The 15,942-nt window shown below is 38.6% G+C and overlaps 1 protein-coding gene across 3 annotated transcripts in view; it reads right to left on the bottom strand.

Moving 5' to 3' along the window:
* Nucleotides 1-15,942, bottom strand: part of DISC1 (DISC1 scaffold protein) — a 314,908-nt gene that overhangs the window by 167,780 nt on the left and 131,186 nt on the right. For all 3 annotated transcript variants that reach the window (XR_012509909.1, XR_012509908.1, XM_074373156.1), the window contains exon 9: nucleotides 13,187-13,375. Coding sequence is in view for 1 of the 3 variants with exons in the window: in XM_074373156.1 (XP_074229257.1) it covers nucleotides 13,187-13,375 (189 nt within the window). In the remaining 2 variants the exon portion in view is untranslated. The remainder of the gene's footprint in view (nucleotides 1-13,186; nucleotides 13,376-15,942) is intronic.

The raw sequence follows: 15,942 nt of genomic DNA on the forward strand, positions 1-15,942 counted from the left end.
TTTAAAAAAAATAAAAAAGGCCAAATACATTGAAGGACTAAACATGAGATGCATCAGACAAAAAAAGTAAGGCAAATGAGTATGAAACTGCACATTTCTCTCTGCTTCTTTATTTCAATGGTCATGAAAATGTAAAATAGTGCCTTCCATAGATTTACTGTAAAAAGCGAAATTGGCTTATTATGGGCCCAATTGCAGCTGTTCCCCATAGGCTGCATTTGTTTTAAAGGCCAGGCCGAATGAATATTAATGCACAGAGTGGAAACAGAATGCCTTTACTCAGGAAAATCTATGTTGTTGGTTAAATCATTTGTACCCTTAAGCCTTAAGAAGTTTCATAATTGATTCCAAACTGTTAACCTCAACGTGTTATCTTTGTAAAGATTTCTTTTCTGGGTCCATTATTAATCATGATAGTGGGTTAATTGCACACACATACACACAACACAAAAACAGGGGGGAAAAAGATAATAACCATCTTATATAAAGATGAAAAAACCATCAAGTTCCCTTCCCCCTCTCGGCCCCGGCCCCCCCCCCAAAAAAAAAATAAAAAATGGATGCAGGACAAGGACAATACACAATGAAAAAAATTATAAAGGCACGAAAAAGGCAAGTTCAATCTCATTATTAGTCAAATATATGCCAAAAGAAAGCATGAATTCAACACCATTTATCATTGTTGTTATACTAAATTTTTTTCTATACTAAATAATTTTTTAAGAAAGAACAACTGGTGTGGTAAAGGACAGATTGACAGTGTCAATTAAACTGGTATAATCCTTCTGAAAGTCAATTCGCAGCATGTATCAAGCCATAAAAATGATTATTCTGTTTGGCCCAGTAATCCCAGTCTCATTTTATCTTCACAGAGGAATTCATAAAATGATCATTAAGCACATCAGAATAAGGAGAGAGTTAAGTAGGTCATGGTATATTGACTCTTGGAATGTTGTAAAGATGATAAACACTAAATTGGAAGCTAAGTTACAACAAGGAAATGTAAGTGTATGATGTACTGTATATGATGTAAGAGATGTACCGTATATGATGTCAGAGATGAAGCACTGCTTCAGAGCCAGCCAGGTCTGATTCATGTCCCAGCTCCCCAAGTCCATCGACAACCCTCCTAGCTCACTAAGCCTCGATTTCAGCCTCAGCAGAATAGGATGATAATTTTTTCTGAACGTACAGCAGTGCGGATTTGCATGATGGAACATTTTCATTACAGTCACACAAGGCTAACGGCAGACAGAACATTGGCTTGTGCCCACACTCTGAGTACAAATGTATCAAAGGTCTGCATGTGCTCCAGGCACTGGCGGGACACCGAAAATGCAACCAGGGGCTCTACTGCAGAAATTGAATGATGGACATTTTTGTTCCATTTTTAGAATGTTTTATTCTTTTGTTGTTGTTGTTGTTAATTGATATTTTATTTATTTACTTATTTATTTAACATTTTTTATTGAGCTATAGTCAGTTTACAATGTTGTGTCAAATTCCAGTGTAGAGCACAATTTTTCAGTTATACATGAACATACATATAGTGACTGTCACATTTTTTATCACTGTGAGCTACCACAAGATCTTATATATATTTCCCTGTGTAATCTTGTTTATCTATTCTGCATATGCCTGTCAGTATCTACAAATTGTGTTTTATTCTTATGGAATTTTGCAAAATAGATTAAAAGTTGGGGGAAAAAATACACTGGAGTAACTCCCGGAATTTCATAAGCTTCTACTTCAGAGGATCCTTGTGTACTCCATCAGGGAAATTATTTCACCTCCAAAGGTTGATGCAGTCTCCAGATTCCTGACACTGGGGAATTCCAGTGTTGGGGGACCTTCCTGGGGCAGACCTAGAGCTTAGTTTCAGCCCATACTGTCCCTCGATGTCTGAACAAAAATACAGAGTTGAGTGAAGGGCAAACAGACATCTACCAAATTCTAATTTATCTGCCTTGCCGATACAGTTGGGACATGCAGACCGAAGTCAAATGCTGGATCAGATGCAAAGTTAAAAAGAGGCTCAAGACTCCAGTCACCTTGTCTCAGCAAGGCCAGGCTTCCTTTCATTAATTATACCCTGAAATCATACTATGTGTGCATTAGATTCTTTCATGGGAAGGGTAATATGATATTGGAAATACGCAAAGTGTGAAGCGGTCACAGTAACAACGTACGAAAAAGAGAGATGTTCAAAATAGGCTGAAAGAGCCAAAAGTTTAACGTCATTTGGCAAACGGGAAGGGAAAAAATGTTTCGGTTATAATGAAATCTAAAAGCAAAGCAGGCAGTCAGTTGTTAACCTGTTATAAAGACTGGAGAGTATGATGTCAAAAGACAAATAAAACGGAAGCAGCCTAAATGTCCATCAACAGGTGACTGGATAAAGAAGAGGTGGTATATTTATACAATGGAATACTACTCAGCCATAAAAACCGACAACATAATGCCATTTGCAGCAACATGGATGTCCCTGGAGAATGTCATTCTAAGTGAAGTAAGCCAGAAAGAGAAAGAAAAATACCATATGAGATCACCCATATGTGGAATCTAAAAAAAAAAAAAAAAAAAAGAACATAAATACAAAACAGAAACAGACTCACAGGCATAGAATACAAACTTGTGGTTGCCAAGGGGGAGGGGGGAGGGAAGGGACAGACTGGGAGTTCGAAATCTGTAGATACTGACGCATATGCAGAATAGATCAACAAGATTACACTGTACAGCACAGGGAAATACATACAAGATCTTGCGGTAGCTCACAGTGAAAAAAAATGTGACAATGAATATATGTATGTTCATGTATAACTGAAAAACTGTGCTCTACAATGGAATTAGACACAACATTGCAAACTGATTATAACTCAATAAAAAATGTTAAAAAATTATTAGCAATAAAAAATATATTCGCAATAAGAAAAACAGATGGGACCATTCCTTCCTTTCAAAGAATATATTATTACTCAGCCATAAAAAAGGATGAAATAATGCCATTTGCAGCAACATGGATGGACCTAGGGATGATCATATGAAGTGAAATAAGTCAGACAGAGACGAATATCATACGATATCACTTACATGTGGGATCTGAAAAAAATAATACAAATGAACTTATTTACAAAACAGAAAGAGACTCACAGACATAGAAAACAAACTTACGGTTACCAAAGGGGAAAGGGGAGGGGAAGGAGAAATCAGTAGTTTGGGATTAGGAGATACACACTACTATATATAAAACAGATAAACAACAAGGTCCTGCTGTATAGCACAGGGAACTATATTCAATAGCTTGTTATGATGTTATATATAACATAATGTTATATATTACACATATATGTTATATATAATATGTTATAATGAAAAAGAATATGAAGAGTACATACATACATGTATGTATGAATCACTCTGCTGTACACCAGAAACAAACACAACATTGTAAATCAACTATACTTCAATGAAAAAACAACATATTAAATCCATAACAGCTATAGCTAACGTGTGCACATGACAAAGGATCCAATAAATATAAGCTGGATAAATACAGTAAAAAGCAAAATCCTAAAAGAACTCATTTTTAAACCTATAAGGATTTAGCTAAAAGATATATGAATAAGAGAACTAAGTTCTACAAATTCTAATTAAGTTCTAATAATCATAACAATAACGATCTATTTTCAGATCATAACATAATGCTAAGTTGTTCAGATAACTGAGGGTGGTACCACCGCCACCCAGGGATGTTTAAAAACAGGTGTGGGAGGAAGAGTTGCACAGAAGTCAGTGACGAGGGATATGAAACGTTCTGCAATACAGGTTTCAGGCCCCTGCAACAAATAGTTCCCGCAGCTAACCGAGGCCGATGGGCTCCCTTGTAGAAATCACGGCATCCCATTTACCATCATTCTTAGCTTAATCTTCAGGAGGGAGTATATGAGTGTGCATGCGTGTGTGCACACACCAAGGTCATCGAGAGCCCAGAGTCCAAATGAAATGTTGAAAGAGACGATCTAGGCACTGGTTGCCAAGAATGATTGCACAAAGCAGGGCATCTGTCAGATACTTAAGAGTCGCATGTACCCACCCTAGTATATAGAATCAAGTTCCTGCTCCAAACAAATCAGCAGATCAAAAAGCTGCCCATTGTAACTGGGTATGAAATACCGTTGAAATCGTCTCTGCTTTCCCACCTAAAAGCTACGTAACTGAGGTATTGCAAAGGGAGTATGGAGGCAAATGGAGAGTGTAAATCAACTATACTTCAATTTTAAAAAGCAAAGGTAGAGACAGGTGGAAAGGGAAGTAACAATAGTAAGGATTTCTAAAAAAAAAAAAAACAGGAGAAGGAAATCAGGAACAGTGGAGAGCAAGGAAAAAAGGAACACAGTTGGAAATAATCATGGAAATTAAAGACCAGAAGGGACTAGAATAAGTGGTGAGTTTATTAGCCACAGGGACTGTCTGGTCATTCTGGACCACAAAGGCAAGCGTGGTGCCTGGCCTATTGTAAGGGCTCAGTAAATGCTTATTAAAATGATGGATGGATGGATGGATGGATGGAAATGAAGTGTAGAGATCTGGTTCTCCTGTGTCACACGTAAAACAACTGGGAAGCAGAGAGAATTCACTCATCAGACCTCACACCGTGATTCTATCTATGCCAGGTGCGACACAGACGATGGCAACCAACAGAACTGAAACTAAGCTGAGCCTCCCCGCAGACCGATACCGGCTTTGTGCATGGTAGCGGAGGTGCCTCCCAAAGGACGTATTTATTAACAGAGGAAGAAAGTTCACTGCAGATTTCAAGCTTACACAGTCACAGGCAAAAGTGGCTGAAGAGAAACAGCCGCACTCATAGTGCTGGAGGAAGACAGCTGGAAAGAAGAGAACCATGCAGAGACAGTAAAAATACACATGCATATTTAACTGGGATCCTGACGGTGTAATAAATAGGATGAAACAAAGATGAGTGACCAGAGGTGTGAAACCTCAGCCTGCAGACAAACCTGAGAAAAAAAGATTTTGAAATTTTTAAAAAGAGGTTTTCCTCCAAAAGTTTGTATTATTTAAAGGGAACCCTCCTACACTGCTGGTGGGAATGTAATTTGGTGCAGCCACTATGGAGAACAGTACGGAGATTCCTCAAAAAACTAAAAACAGACTTACCCTATGATCCAGCAATCCCACTCCTGGGCATATATCTGCAGAGAAGTCTAATTCAAAAAGACAACATGCACTCCAATGTTCATAGCAGCACCATATACAAAAGCCAAGTCATAGAAGCAACCTAAATGTCCATCAACAGATGACTGGATAAAGAAGTTGTGGTATATTTATGCAGTGGAATACTACTCGGCCATAAAAAGGAATGAAAGAATGTCATTTGCAGCAACATGGATGGACCTAGAGATTGTCATTCTAAGCGAAGTAAGCCAGAAAGAGAAAGAAAAATGTCATACGATATCACTCATATGTGGAATCTAAAAAAAAAAAGAAAAGAGGACACTAATGAACTCATCTATATATACAGATCAATCGTATTCAAATGTATATAAATTGTGTTATTCATATATATATTAACTTAAGCAGAGATTTCCAGTTTAGAAAGGCAGACACAAATAAGATATTTGCCACGTAACAATCTAAGTTCCTCCACATACAGAAACTGCAACACTCATCTGGTTCCCAAACATACAGCTCTGGTCTCAGTGATGGAGAATGCCACCATCATTCTGGCCCAAAGAGAGCCACACTGTCTACCAAGCGGATCTCAGGCAAAGCTCAGCAAAGAGAAGAGACATTTGGTGTGTCTACAGAACATGACCTCTAACCACTTCTGTAGGTTCTAAGTCCATCTTCAAATGATGTCAGATTACCAGATTTCATATTTAAACTCAATTAGCCTGAGCCCTTACAATTCACACCCATGGCATTATATTTTAATGGAACGTTTCTTAAAATTTGAGAGAACTTTGAATGACTCCTTTAACCATTGGCTGGGAAGTTGGATCTTTTGTGGAAAAAATGGACATCCCCAGAGATCTGATATTTGTGTATTTCACAGTCTATGTCCATGAACTCCTGCTTTCATTTCCTATTTTGTCCCCCAGAGGTGGTCGGTAAAGCCATATGTGCCTTTGCATTGGTTATAAATCTGTTCATGAGGACATTCCATTATGCACTCAAAACAAAAAATCATCTTTAAGAATTTAACACCACTCCGTGTTCCTGAAAACTTCTTGCTTTAAGCTACTTTTGAGAAGGACGGATAATGCTTCACCTGTTTGTTTGGTTTGGTTTGGTTTGGTTTAGTTTGTTTTTTGGTTCTGGCTTCTAGGAAGCTGTTAATTACATCATATTCTCAACCCAAATAATTACAACTCATTAGCAATTTTCTTCAGTCTTAACTTTTAAACTTAATTTTTATTTGTTAATTTTGTTGTTTATCTTTCTGCTATGTATATATGTATTTTTTCTTCCCCCACTCCCCAAAAAAGACACATAGATTTTATTCTTCTGTTCTAATTTTTCTTGTAAATTTTATCTAAATATATTGGATAAATGTGGAAAAGGAATGATTGCCTATATTTGCAGAACCTGCAAAGCACACAATCTTTAAACTGTGGCTTCTTCTTAAAGTGACTTACACAAGAAGTTTCACCCATGGACTTTGGAGTTAAAAAAAACTAGTAGCTCAGGGGAATATCTGAGGAAATCTTAATTCAAAAAGACACATGTACCCCAGTGTTCACAGCAGCACTACTTACAATAGCCAAGACATGGAAACAGCCTAAATGTCCATCAACAGATGGCTAGATAAAGATGTGGTATATATGTGTGTGTGTGTGTCTCTCACTCTCTCTCTCTCTCTCTCTATATATATATATATATATATCGGAATACTACTCAGCCATAAAAAAGAAATGAAATAATGTCATTTGCAGCAACATGGATGGACTTGGAGATCATCATACTAAGTGAAGTAAGTAGAAAGAGAAAAACAAAATACTGTATGATATCACTTATATGTGAAATCTAAAACAAAAAAAAGGGCACAAATGAACTTACTTACAAAACAGAGACAGACTCACAGACATAGAAAACAAACTTATGGCTATCAGCAAATGGGGGTAGTGGGCAGGAAGGGATAAATTGGGAGACCTGCAGATACTAACTACTATATATAAAATACATAAACAGCAAGTTCCTACTGTACAGTACAGGGAACTATATTCAACACCTTATAATAGCCTATAATGAAAAAGAATATGAAAAGGAATATATATGTGTATAACTGAATCACTATGTTGTACACCAGAAACTAACACAACACTAAACCGATTAGACTTCAATTATTAATTAATTAATTAAAAAACTGATAGCTCACTAAAGGGCATCATACTCCCTTTTATTAGCTATTTCAATCTCAAAAATTAGGTGATAGTCCAAAAATAAGGGCAGGATTGTGTCGGTGTGGACACATGGCCTTTCTAATCTAAAGCAAGAGGTAAGTATTAGTTCCAAACCGTAACAGAAAAGTTGACTCCACTTCAACTTTATTGCCCTTAAAAAGTGCCCCTTATCTGCCTTCCACTTTGTCCTCACTCGCTGAAAGGCAAATGAGTTTAAGCTGGACACAGCCGACCATCACTCCCAGAAAAAAACGCCATTTGACACTCACACTGAGAATCCTTTTACATATTTCACAGATCCTCTACTCAGGTTCCTGACAGCTCACCGAGCCACAGACCTCACCGGATTTCTGAGCTACAGCTGTAGTGTCTTTTCTACCCGGGCAGCTGGCGTAAAGTGAGAAAATTCATTAACATGCTAATGACGTCCTATTTAAAATTCTAGCCCTGATTATTATGTGATTAAATCCCTCCCCTTGACGTCTGCTTCCTTTATATCTGAGTTACAGTACGAAATCAACAATATTAAGAAAGTACAATGCAGATTACCAACTTACACACAAGGGATGGAAAAAGTTATGTAAATCTCAGAGTTGTCTTTTTTTCTGAAAAGCAGACCTAGCAAAGCGCAAAAAGTTACTGATTTTTTTAATCCCACTCTCCCTTTAAAAAAAATCATTGAAATCTACAATAATTAAAGGTTTATAGTTAATTTCCATAAGTATTCAGGGGCTGAAAGATAGATTTAGGTTTTCATTCTATTTCACCGCACCTAAATTGTTCAGAATTTAAACATATTCTCCTGAAGTCTTTAGAACCGCATACAGGGGTTAAAGCACACCCTTTCCTCCCCTTCTTACAGACTGTGTGTCAGTGAGACGAAAGTCAATGGATTCAGTGATGATTTCTGCCTCCTTTGCCTCCTGCATACTTTGGCACATTTCAGTCCTTTTCATCATGCTGTTCTGTCTGCCGACACCCTAATCTGAATATCTGACTCAGACAACTCAAGCATCTTCCATGAAAGACTATCAAACATATCACTGCTCTCATTAAATTGGAAGATGAATTCAAAATTTTTTTTTTAAAAAAGAAGATCTCAGGTCTGGGTCTGTGATTCAAAATAAAGGAAGAAAGAATTCATGTTTCATTTTAACATCTGGCCCTAGTAAATGAATAAATATTTGTGGTACATTTACTGTTTTTAATGACATCACGCTGGCTACTGCAACAAGACAAATGAAACATAAGGACAATGCTTTCACCTCGAAGGACTTACAGCTGAGCCAGAGACACAAGCTGTAATGACATTGTAAATGCTCAGCAAAGCAAGTTTATCTGTGATGAGTCATTACATGCACTCTTCCTGTTAGGTAGTCAGATAAGCGAGGGCACCAGGCAGATAAGGTGGAGGACAGGGAGGGTGGTCCAGAAGATGGCTGTATGTCCGCCTTCAGCATAAAGGGGCTTTACTTCCTCTAAATGAGCGCCAGCAAGAAATCGGTTAGAAGCTAACAGCGGCAACTGCGCAGTAGCTACAAGGACCTAACCAGACACGACCCAGTGCTCATTGTAATATAATCAGCATGCGGTTTAGGCCCCGCCCCCGTGGGTTTTTCCTGTGTGCATCATGGGTAAGGACATGTGCAAAGGGGAGGAGCATGACTGAGCACTCCAGGGGCAAAAGCCATCCATCAATCAAGAGACCAACTCTAATCCCCGGTCTAAGAGGAGGGGCCAAAGACCATTCCTATCTGCCTTACATCAGCCTGCTTTCTGTTCTTAGAGGTGTATTTTCCCTTTGCTAATAAAACCTTTAAAATCTTTTGTACACAACACTTCCATCTCCCATCTGAATTCTTATCTTTCAGATAAGACAAGAATTAGGGTCTTTTCCCTTCCCCTTTTGGGGTAACATTCCCATCAGCAAGAATCCTCTGAATGCTAATTCAGACTGCAGATTGTTCCCTAAGACTGCAGATCTCCCCTTCCGCTGCAGAAACGGAATCCTGGCTGGACTTGGACAGACACGTGGCTGCATCAGCTGACTTGGAGCAAACTTCGCAGAACCTGGGTCCCAGACCACCATGGAGCTGAACTGCCTTTTCCTCCTGAACGCTGCATTCTGCAACCATTGCTGAAAATCAAAGTCTATTTTGAAGAGCACTACACATTGCTCATTTTTTGAATAGTCTTAATTTTAAATGTTTTTTCTAAGATGAAAAAGGATCAGCTCACGGTAATACATGCATAGGCACACTATTTCTCTGTATTTGCTCTACATTTAAACTTGAGTGGAGAGCTCCTTCTGGATTTTTTTTTTTATTTCTTTTTTGGGGGGATAATTAGTTTTATTTATTTCTTTAATTTTAGGGGAGGTACTGGGGGTTGAACCCAAGACCTTGTGCATGCTAAGCATGTGCTCTACCACTTGAGCTATCACCTCCCCACCACCTTCCAGATTTTTAACTCTCAAAACCCAACCAATGACAGAATATGGACTTTGGCCTAGCTTTATTACATATCAATAGATAAAAGCTTCAGTTTACTACGGAATTCTTTCTTCCTTTGTCTCCCACAGTCTCATCAACCCAAGATTATTCATTTGGCTCACCCAAAGCCAAATCATCTCAGATAGCTTAAAAATTAGCTTCAGCCTAAAGCACAGGGAAAAGGGTAGCTGACCCAGCAAAATCCAAGCACAAAACAAAAAGAATGCCTTCACAACAGTAATGAGCCATCTGCAATTTAGAATCATCCATGGTAACAATCTCTCATTCCATTGGTTTATGTTTTATTCATCATTTTGAAAATACTTAGTGAAGTGACAATAATGAGATTCAAAAATTACTATATAGCTCTTTAAAAAAAAAAAAAAGAGAGAGAGAGATTAATGATTTTCAAGGGCTCAAATGTTCAAATGAAAATATCGCTGGACTAAATTTGCCCAAATTTGTTTACATCTTCTTTCTTCTCAAATATAAATTCCTCATTTGGGGCTAAAAACCTTGTGGTGATTACTTATTTCATGCTTTTCATTGCTTATATGTTTTAAAAATTGGTAGCAAAAAATTCACTTAAAATGTACAAGGCTCATTCTATCGTAATGCAATAAACTGCACTGTGACATCTGGGGGACATGTCACCATTTCTCAGGACTACAGTGATATATTAAGGTTCAAATGCACAGTCTCTACATATTTGGCAAAAACAAAGCTTTGACCTGCAAAAGTGAGAGAAAAAAAAAAGATAAAGTGTTCTGAGTCATTGAGCCAACTTGAAGGTGTCTACCTCTGAAGACACAGTAGGGTTCCTTCTGGGTATATGCCCAGGAGTGGGATTCCTGGGTCATACGGAACCCTACTTCAAAGTGACACCTGCACCCCAATGTTCACAGCAGTACTCTTTACAGTAGCCAAGACATGGAAACAGCCTAAATGTCTATCGACAGATGACTGGATAAAGAAGATGTGGTATATTTATACAATGCAATACTATTCAGCCATAAAAACCAACAATGTAATGCCATTTGCAGCAACATGGATGTTCCTGGAGAATGTCATTCTAAGTGAAGTAAGCCAGAAAGAGAAAGAAAAATACCATATGAGATCACTCATATGCAGAATCTTAAAAAAAAAAAAAAAAACCATACATACAAAACAGAAACAGACTCATAGACATAGAATACAAACTTGTGGTTGCCAAGGGGGTGGGGGGTGGGAACAGACAGACTGGGATTTCAGAATGTAGAATAGATAAACAAGATTATACTGTATAGTACAGGAAAATATACACAAGATCTTACGGTTGCTCACAGAGAAAACAATGTGACAATGAATATATATATATGTTCATGTATAATTGAAAAATTGTGCTCTACATTGGAATTTGACACAACATTGTAAAATGATCATAAAATAAGTAAGAAATGTTAAAAAAAAAAAAAGATTGTACTGTGTAGCACAGGGAAATATATACAGGATCTTGTCATGGCTCACAGTGAAAGAGAATGTGACCATGAATGTATGTATGTTCATGTATAACTGAAAAATTGTGCTCTACACTGGAATTTGACACAACATTGTAGAATGACTATAACTCAATAAAAAAAAGTTTAAATAAATAAATAAAATAATAAAAAAAAAAGATGTGGCTGGAAGGAAAAAAAAGAAGACACAGTTAACAGCTGACCATCCCATCTGTCATTCAAATCACTCTGTAAAGACACCTCCCCCTGCACAACTGACTAAGCCGTCAAAACAAAATAGATTCACAGTGAAAATGACACACCGACTTCTACAAGTTGATTTCCTGTTTATTTGGTTTTCAACACTCATCTTCATGTACTTCAATTTGTGGAGTATTTTCAAATAGCCCTATTTCAAATCTGGCTACCTAATATCCCCATTCTTGTCGTATTTCTTTTTTAAGGAAGCATACTTCGTAAGTACAGAACTTTATTAGTGCAGATGTCTTTCATCTTCCTAGTAAACATTTATTTAGGGCCCATGATTTACCATGTATGACCTTTGACTTCTAACAACCTCTAGTTCCCAGGGAAAGTACGACGACGCGTGTACGCACAAGCACACGCGCGCACACACACACGTATCTCAGGATCTTTGAAAGTTACCTCCCTTAATCCATACCACTTAACCAGCCCATGATGTGGATAATATTCTTCTCATTTTACTGGTGAGGAAACAGGTGGCAGAATCTCATGTATTTTAAATCTGAATTTGTTTCTTAAGATTTCATTCTGCATATTAGAAATTGAATCATCAGAAATTCTTTACTATGTTTTTTAAGAACTAGGTTTTCAAGTTACATTTTTCTATGGGGTGCAACACAAAAGACTATGGTCATTTAAGACATACTGATATTGAACCATGCTGGCCAGATTTATTGAAACAATATCCTTTCCATATTAAATTGCCTTGTTGCATCCGTGAAATATGAATTGATGTTACATGTATTGATCTATTCCAAAATCACGCATTCTGTTCCATTATCCTAGATTCCTAATCCTCAAGCAATTACTGTTATTTTCATTGCTATGGATTTATAAAAAGTTCTGAAATTAGGTAAAAAAAAAAAAAAGAAAAAGAAAGAAAGAAATAGGGTTTTGCTTTATCCATTTGGATTAAACAGGCATCTTCTGAGATTGTCCCCCAAAGTGAAACCTCAAGGTGACCCCACTGGCTCTTAACAACTGGACAGGAAAAGAGCAAAACCATTTAACTCCTCCCATGAGCCAATACTTTGGCTGAGGCACCACTGGCATCTTCTACCTCATTCTTCCTGGGGAAAGCAGCTCTCAGAAAAGCCCACACATAGAACAGCAACTTAATGGTCTTAGTTTTTTCCCAGAGTCAGCCTGCTTTTGTCTGTGATGGTGCAAGCCAGAAGGCTGAGCCAAGGAGCAAAGGGAAGATAATTGTCCAACAGAGAAAATTCTCAAGACCTGTGCCAAGGGGGAGATTGCTCTAAGTAATCGCAAGGCCATTAGCAAATCCAGGGTAGAGGAGGGGGAAAGAAACAGCACATGAAAAGCCATCACATGTGATAGCAAAACAAAAGCTGACAAGAAATTCCGCCCCATTTGCCAAGGCTCCTGCCAAAATATCCTCCCGGGAATGTGCCGTGTGGCTCCAGGACACCCTTTGGCAGTGACGTTCACACGAAGCACAGAACATCCGGCCGGACACACCGTACCGTAAATATCATAAATGTTTCACCGGGAGACCGCTGGGATGACTTACCATAGGCAGTTCTCCCGTGGTCCAGTTCTCTTCTCAGTCTGTTGTAATCTTCTTCAACATTTCCCAACTTTTTGACGTTCCTTGAACTCAGCACCGACAGCTTGTGGAGAAGTCCCTCCAGCCCTTCCCTCTCAGATGTTAAGGATCTGATCTCCTCCGTGAGCTCCTTAGCCGTACAGAAATGGTTTCCTGCAGCACATCGCCGGGGAGAAGGGGGGAAAACAAGCGTTACAGCACCCCTACACGGGAAAGGTTCAGCAACAGCTAAATGCACTGACGGTGTGGATACAGGGGGCTGAGCTTGGCAACTGCAACCAGCTGCATGAACAGTCTTCCGTGGAGGAATCGGGAAAAACACTGTCCTCAAGCTGGAAGTCTCTTTAACTCTCGTACGTCTCTCTCTCACCTTATTCTTGTTGTGTTCTGTTTTAGGGGTTCCACTGGCTAATCCACATCCTTGGGAAGCATAATGACACAAAAATGTCCCAATGAAACCCAGGGAAACCAAATGATATCGCTCCATTCAAATATCCAAATGTCAAAGAGGTGAAATATTATAGAAGGGTGGAAAGAGACTGGGCCTTGGAACCAGACTGTAACTCAATAAAATAAAATTTTTAAAAAATAAAAATAAAAAAATAAAGTGTTGAAAGAACCCCCCCCCCCAAAAAAAAAGACCTCAGTTCAAATCCTAATCCCCCATTACTCAAACTGCATGATCTTGAGCAAAGAAATTAGCATATGGAATTTCAGGGCAAACTTCTAATAAAATATGATCGTGCTAACACCTGCATTATAGAAGTCTGCAAGAATAGACATGAAATTCTAGAAAGCTCTGAGCAACATAGATGGTACATTTAATTTAGAAGGATTACAGGCTACAAGGTCAACATACAAAATTCAGTCGTTATACATGAACATACACATATTCATTGTGTAACTGAAAAATTGTGCTCTACACTGGACTTTGACACAACATTGTAAAATGACTATAACTCAATAAAAAAAAGTTTAAAAAAAATCAGTTGTATTTCCAAATATGAGCAGCAAACAATGGGAAGATGACTTTTTAAAAAATTCCATGTACAAGACATTTTAAAACTCAAAATATTTAGGGTAAATTTAAAGAAACTCATGCAAAACCTCTACACAGAAAATCACTGTAAAACTTCCCCAGGAAATTAAAGGAGGATCTGTGTACGGATGAACATCCGCCTTTCCATCCAGCAGCACACGTGCCCGCCTGCTATGCACCAAGGGAGCCACGCTTGGGCCTTCACGTGGGTCTTTTGAAGCACCTGTCAAAACATTTTATTCTACAAATAACACCATTAAAAACTTCTAGATATGCAAATCAAAACTACAATGAGGTATCACCTCACACCAGTCAGAATGGCTATCATTCAAAAATCCACAAATGACAAATGCTGGAGAGGCCGTGGAGAAAAGGGAACCCTCCTACACTGCTGGTGGGAATGCAGGCTGGTGCAGCCATTGTGGAAAACAGTATGGAGATTCCTCAAAAGACTAGGAATAGACTTACCATATGACCCAGGAATCCCACTCCTGGGCTTATATCCAGAAGGAACCCTACTTCAGGATGACACCTGCACCCCATTGTTCATAGCAGCACTATTTACAATAGCCAAGACATGGAGACAGCCTAAACATCCATCAACAGATGACTGGATAAAGATGTGGTATATATTTATACAATGGAATACTACTCAGCCATTAAAAACGGACAACATAATGCCATTTGCAGCAACATGGATGCTCCTGGAGAATGTCATTCTAAATGAAGTTAGCCAGAAAGAGAAAGAAAAATACCATATGAGATCGCTCATATATGGAATCTAAAAACAAACAAACAAACAAAGCATAAATACAAAATAGAAACAGACTCACAGACATAGAATACAAACTCGTGGTTGCCAAGGGGGCGGGGGGTGGGAAGGGATAGACGGGATTTCAAAATTGCAGAATAGATAAACAAGATTATACTGTACAGCACAGGGAAATATACACAAGATCTTATGGTAGCTCACAGAGAAAAAAATGTGACAATGAATATATATATGTCCATGTATAACTGAAAAATTGTGCTCTACACTGGAATTTGACACATTATAAAATGATTATAAATCAATAAAAAATGTTAAAAAAATATCTCTAGATAAAGAAAAAAAAAAACCAACCCCTAGGTGTATGCCAAAGCCAAAACTGACCTTACCCGTCCCGCTCCTTCTAACGACATCCTCGACATCTCTGAATTTAATTACTGACCCTCCTCTACCTCCCAGTATCTGGAGCTCATTTTTGAGGTCAGTACTTGAGAGTCTGATTTTATAGATCACAGAGCTCTCGGTGCATGACATCTCACTTAGGCTTCCCACTAATCCAGGACATGACTGTCCTTGGTCTCCAGTGGAAGAAACTGAGACCCAGAGGGTGGCCTTCCCCAGGTCATGAGGCTTTGGAGTTCAAAGATCTCACGTAAGAGTAGTGAACTTGAACTTGGTTTTTCCAACTTCAGGTTAGGTGCTTGTCCTACCAAATACAGCTCAATAAGGGACTTGGCCAAAACGTGGCCACAAATCACCCATAAAGGGAGGGAGCACCAGGAAGGCTGGGGGCGGATCTCACGCTCAGATGGGCGGTTTCACCCCATCAGCCCCCAGGCCTCACCACGACTTTCTCCCCGGGGGGAGAGCACACACACCATCCTCGCTGGGCCACAGACCTTCTTCCCCTTT

This window comes from Camelus bactrianus, chromosome 11, assembly GCF_048773025.1.
Source record: "Camelus bactrianus isolate YW-2024 breed Bactrian camel chromosome 11, ASM4877302v1, whole genome shotgun sequence".
In the NCBI taxonomy this organism is placed as follows: Eukaryota; Metazoa; Chordata; class Mammalia; order Artiodactyla; family Camelidae; genus Camelus; species Camelus bactrianus.